The sequence below is a fragment of the Mastomys coucha genome, unplaced genomic scaffold, assembly GCF_008632895.1.
Source record: "Mastomys coucha isolate ucsf_1 unplaced genomic scaffold, UCSF_Mcou_1 pScaffold6, whole genome shotgun sequence".
Classification (NCBI taxonomy): domain Eukaryota; kingdom Metazoa; phylum Chordata; class Mammalia; order Rodentia; family Muridae; genus Mastomys; species Mastomys coucha.
In genome coordinates, this window is record NW_022196912.1 from 24,224,958 (window position 1) to 24,230,415 (window position 5,458).

At 52.5% G+C, this 5,458-nt stretch overlaps 2 protein-coding genes across 4 annotated transcripts in view; both read left to right on the forward strand.

Moving 5' to 3' along the window:
• Window positions 1-894: 894 nt before the first annotated feature.
• Window positions 895-4,185, forward strand: Fndc4 (fibronectin type III domain containing 4). Its single transcript, XM_031355827.1, has 7 exons — window positions 895-1,012; window positions 1,189-1,333; window positions 1,426-1,541; window positions 1,711-1,915; window positions 2,351-2,440; window positions 2,604-2,728; window positions 2,931-4,185. The coding sequence occupies exons 2-7, from the start codon at window positions 1,213-1,215 to the stop codon at window positions 2,964-2,966; spliced, it is 693 nt and encodes a 230-aa protein (XP_031211687.1). The 5' UTR covers window positions 895-1,012; window positions 1,189-1,212; the 3' UTR covers window positions 2,967-4,185.
• Window positions 4,186-5,278: 1,093 nt separating this feature from the next.
• The window catches only part of Ift172 (intraflagellar transport 172), a 44,153-nt gene continuing 43,973 nt past the window's right edge, over window positions 5,279-5,458 (forward strand). For 2 of the 3 annotated variants that reach the window (XM_031356856.1, XM_031356855.1), the window contains exon 1: window positions 5,331-5,413. In XM_031356856.1, coding sequence (XP_031212716.1) covers window positions 5,375-5,413 — 39 coding nt within the window. In that variant the 5' untranslated portion in view covers window positions 5,331-5,374. Of the gene's footprint in view, window positions 5,414-5,458 lie in introns of all 3 variants that reach the window. The other variant, XM_031356854.1, reaches the window with a different exon arrangement.

The window sequence follows — 5,458 nt, forward strand, 5'->3', positions numbered from 1 at the left end:
TTTTACACACACACACACACACACACACACACACACACACACACACCAGAGAGAGAGAGAGAGAGAGAGAGAGAGAGAGAGAGAGAGAGAGAGAGAGAGAGAGATCTGCTTTTAAATTGTTCTTATATGCCCAGCCCTTTTTTAAAGTCCTCTCCAGTTCTTATAATGATGCCAGGCACATAGAAGATGATCAGTAAACATTTGCTGAATAAATGAAAGAATGAATGAGAAAGCGAATGGAATCAAATCAGATCATGAATGGGAAAGAGACTTAAAAGCTGACGCAGTCTGCAAGAGGTTGTTAAAACAATTATTATCTCCATCATCCTCTGCTCGTGGCCCCCTCCTGCTTTCGGGAGATGGAATGCCTCCTCCCAACTTGGCTAATTTCATGCGGGGAAGGAGGGGCTCTCTCAGGTGCACAAGACCCTCGCACCTGAGCCTGTCTGGGTGCCCTAGTCAGTTAATCTGCTAGAGCAGGGAGGGTGAAGGGATAGGGCCCCCCCCCCCGGCAGGCCGCCATAGAGAGGGTTGTGGGAGGAGCCCGGGAAGGACATGGCTGGGGGGTAGTGGGGGGAGGGATGACGGCGGCGAGAACCCCAGCGGGGCGGGGCGGGCCCGCTCGTCCCAGCCCGGCTGCAGCGGAACGCGCCGGGCCAGCTCTGCAGAAGGCGGCGGCTGGCTGGCCGGCCGGGACGGTCACATCCCGCTGCAGGGAACCAGCTTCGGCCGCCGCACTGTCCTCTGCACCGGGGACGCAGGCCAGCTGCCAGGCCTCGCTGGCAACGCCCCCCCGCTCAGAGTCAGACCACGCGGGACCCTTGGGAAGACAGGGGCCCCAGTACACCCGCGGCCCGCAGCTTTTGCCCTCTCTGCCCGCAGCTCGACCGTCGCTGCCCGCCTTGGCGGGCCCGTGTCAGGATGGGGTAGAGCCAGCGCCAGTGTGGCGATGGGCCGCCCTCTGGGCACCGAGCAGCCCCCGGAGGCCTGACAGACCAAGAGGACCCGGGAGGTGGGTGTGGGCTGATGAGACCGCGCGGGTGGGGGCTGGGGTGGGCATCGAGGTTATGCGGAGGCGGGAAAGGCGCGGGGGGAAATGGGCTGTGGGCCCTGAGAATCCTGGAAGAGCTGCCGCATCCCACTTGCGTTATGGGCAGCTCCTGACCCCTCAACTCCTGCCTCCTCTAGGATCCTCGCCTGGATGTCAAGCGAATGCCTCTGGCCCCTCCAGCGAACTCGGTGGAAACCATGGCTTCTTTGATGCCTCTTTCCCCATATCTGAGTCCCACGGTCCTCCTGCTAGTCAGCTGTGACCTGGGTTTTGTGCGAGCAGGTGAGTGAAGAGAATGCGCGCGGTGGGGGGATCGGTCAGAGCTAGTGTGGAGATGAAACCTCTTAACCTGTTAACACTCGGGCAACCCCCAGACCGACCTCCCTCTCCTGTGAATGTGACGGTCACTCATCTCAGAGCCAACTCGGCCACTGTGTCCTGGGACGTCCCAGAAGGCAACATCGTCATTGGCTACTCCATTTCCCAGCAAGTACGAATCACCCTGTTTCCCCCAACCTGTGCCCTTGGATCTCTGAACATCCCTCCAGTTTCCTCCACTCGATTCCTTTTGAGTGCTTGGATGTTACAGAGTCCTGAGTTAAGCCTGATGGCAAGGGACTGGGGCTAGGCTGCCCTCCTTTCTCTACATCTCCTTGCAGCGACAGAATGGCCCCGGGCAGCGTGTAATCAGAGAGGTGAACACCACCACTAGGGCCTGTGCTCTTTGGGGCCTGGCTGAAGACAGTGACTACACCGTGCAGGTCAGGAGCATCGGCCTCCGGGGAGAGAGCCCCCCAGGGCCCCGTGTGCACTTCCGCACTCTCAAGGGTTCAGACAGACTGCCCTCCAATAGCTCCAGCCCAGGTAAGAGCCTGTGTTACTGGCTTTTTACCTGGTTTTAAACCACTCGTTTACTTGCTTAAGGCTAACAACTGTCTAGCTCAGATGAATAGATGATTTAATTCCTTCTACTGCTGGAGAAGGAACGAAAAACAGGTGGGCAGGGGACCAACTCTAGAGACGCTGCTAATGAATCCTTTGGAGGAAGGGCTTTTAAGCATCCTTTTACCCAAAGTCACATCACATAGGCCACAGTCTGATTTGAGCAAGTTCTATAATCACCCTTTAATCTCTAAATGCTACCCACCAAAGGCTTCTCCCTGAGCAGAGCCACCCCATAACTCCAGTCTCAGTGCAGTGATGGATCCAGCCTGACTCTAACCTCCAGCATCTCCCTTCTGTATGTGACAGAGCTCTCCTGTGGGGCTTTTGTAACTCAGAGAATGGCTCTCTTCTTAGGTGATATTACAGTGGAGGGTCTGGATGGAGAGCGGCCATTGCAGACAGGGGAAGTCGTCATCATTGTAGTGGTATTGCTCATGTGGGCTGGTAAGTACTGGATGGGGAAGCAGGGACTTGGGTCTGAGTTAGTGGGAAGTGGCAACGGGACCTGTCCTGAGAAAGGGGAGAAAAAAGCAATGGGGGGTAGGGAGTTGGAGGCAGGTAATCAGGACAAGTCAAGATCAAGGCTCAGATGGTATTGTGTTTTCAGCTGTAATCGGGCTATTCTGCCGCCAGTATGACATCATCAAGGACAACGACTCCAACAACAACCCCAAGGAGAAGGGGAAGGGGCCTGAACAGAGTCCTCAGGGAAGGCCAGTGGGGACAAGACAGGTGATGTGGGACCAGTGAGTGTGAGAAGGGGAATAATCAGTGAAAGACAGAATAGGCCGTGTGTGTGTGTGTGTGTGTGTGTGTGTGTGTGTGTGTGTGTGTACACTTGTGGCCATGGAATGTCTGGGATGAAGGAGGCCAGAAGGCAAGTGTGGCACATTTACCTTTCTGGAATTCAGGATGGGTAATTTTTCTCTTACAGAAAAAGTCTCCATCCATCAACACCATTGATGTTTGAGTGAATGAAGAACCCGAACCAGAAGAGAGGATGCACTGTATGACTATGTGGGGCGGGGTGGAGCCAGGGAAAGCCGAAGATGGTGATCTGCTTGAGACTCCCACAAGGCAGTATGCTCCCAGAATCTCAGGCTGGTACCCATCCTCTTTCTACTGTGAGCAGGGCCAGAACCTAGGCCTGGTAGACTCTGTATCCCTGGACCTGGGAGTGGATTTCAAATGGAGCATCTCCTCCCATCCCCCAGGTCCAGGGGAGAATCACTTATTCAACCCTATCCCACTAGGTTCTGGATAGGGGCCCCATGTCACCTGCATCAGGACTCTTGGCACCCACTAGCTGCCCCTACAGCTTGCCTCTGGGCTTCGGAGAAGGGCATTTCTGTCCATGTTGCCCTCCTCCAGAGTCAGAAGAACCATCTGGGCCTAGAGGCAGAGGCTGCACTGCACTATTCCAATGTCTTCCACGGAGCCTCGGGTGCTCCGCCCTCACCTGGCAGCCCCTCCAGCTGCTGCTGAGCTCACCCCTGGGACATTTTTCCAATAAAGGTTCTTGGACAAACTGGAACTGACTGGTATACTGTATGGTATGCTGAAGACATCTATCTCCATGCCTTGTCAGTTCTTCTCCCATCTCCACCAACCTAAAAGGACAGAGTCATTATAAGATGTTTTCGTCAATGTGTCAATGTATTCATCTAAGATGGGCGGAGAGAGAAAGAAGGGAAGGGGATGGAAAGCCAGAGGCCTCCCTTCTTTGTCTTTGCTGAATGAGAAGAGAGAAAATGAGAAGTCACAGTTTTCATACCAACGGAAACCAGGTCATGTCATGTCATATAAAAGGGCCAGTAGATTTTTTTTTTTAATCTTTGTTCAGGACCTTGTGCATACTAAGCAAATGTCCTATCGTTGAGCTATATAACCAGTCCCTTCCCCACTCTTATGACTCCAACACTCACTTTGGGGAAATGGTCAGAAGGGCTGGGCTGTCTTGGGAGCTGACAGGAGAGCAGCTACAACTAATGTGTCCTTGGTGCCATGTGTCCTCACCCTGTGCACACCAGTGCCTCGTCTTTGTTTCCTTTTTCATCTATGTCTCTGTTCATTCAAAATTAATAATAATTGTAATCCATAAATGAGTTTATATTTATACTCTAACATATCCAGAGGATTCTAGAAATAAAGATGAGGGGTTTGGATGCCCCTGTTGAAAAAAATTGTAATTTGAGTTCTGGGACCTATTTGTTACCTGTGAAAAAATGGAACCTGTCCTCTACTGGTTCTTAATTTTCAAGAGGAATGTGGTGGCAGAGAGAGAGAAATACTCGTTGCCGTTGGCAACTGCTGTGTGCTCAAGGCTTTGGACCCAGCATTTGCCTGGAGAGCATATGCTATGCTTTTAGGTGGGGTATAGGGCTTGCCAACCTTGGATCATTTAAAGAAGGCTTGTGGCTAACGTTTCTGCATTTCATTTGATCTCTTGATCTGTTGGAAGAAACGAGACCAAAAATTGTTGTAAGGATCCCAATCAAACAAAGTAGATGGTATCTTTTCTGCTTAACCAATCCCCAACTTCAGGTGCCATGCAGCTCTAACCTAGGAGGGAAACCGAGCTCTAGTCTGCCTCTTGTACTGACCCATAGAGACATCTGGATTTCAGCAATCTGGCTTGAACTCATCGTTTACTCAATGACCAAACAAGATGCCTTTTCTTTCCCTAGCCAGTGCTTCCAATATATCCCCCAAATCCTGGATAATTTCCCGAGACTGTATTATAGGGTAGAGAAGTGGGGCGTGGAGACAGTGATTTGAGGAGAGTTGAGTCTCTTTACGGGAATTAAAGGGTTATTAGCTGTGGGCTGAATCCCAGTTCCACCCTTTACTAGCTGTTTTAACTTCAGCGAGTAACCCCTTTAATCTGGGTCTGTACCGCTGCTGAACTCACAGTACTGTTACCTATCAGTATTGAGTGGCCTCCCGCAAGTCACGTAAGTTTTGGGAGGACGGGAAGGTTTCAGCTCTGCGAATTGTCTTCCGCCTCTCGTAGCACCTGCCTTGCTCTCCTCCAGAGTTTAAGCAACTAAAGCGCATCTGGCCGGGTAGGACAAAAAAGATAAAGTAAGGATGTGGTGATGTAGAATCCTGAGAGGGATGAAGACTTGTGGGCGGAGCTTTGCGTTAGGTTTGCATGCAGCTTCGGGATTGGTCGCGGAGAGAATTCCACAACCCCTCTTATGGTCCCGCCCCAGGACTCACTGCGCTTGCGCACGAACCCACTATACGTGACCTTATGACGTATGTCGCACTCACGTTGCCTGTGCGTCAGCAGCTAGCGCCGCCGATGCTTGGCGGGTTGTCCAGGTAACCGCGGGAGTTGTCTCGGTCAGCGAGCATCCGAGACTGGTGTGCGTCATGCAGTTGAAGCACCTGAGGACCCTGCTGAGCCCTCAGGTGAGGAATCCCATGCGTCTCCCATTTCCCGGCCACCAGGCGTTC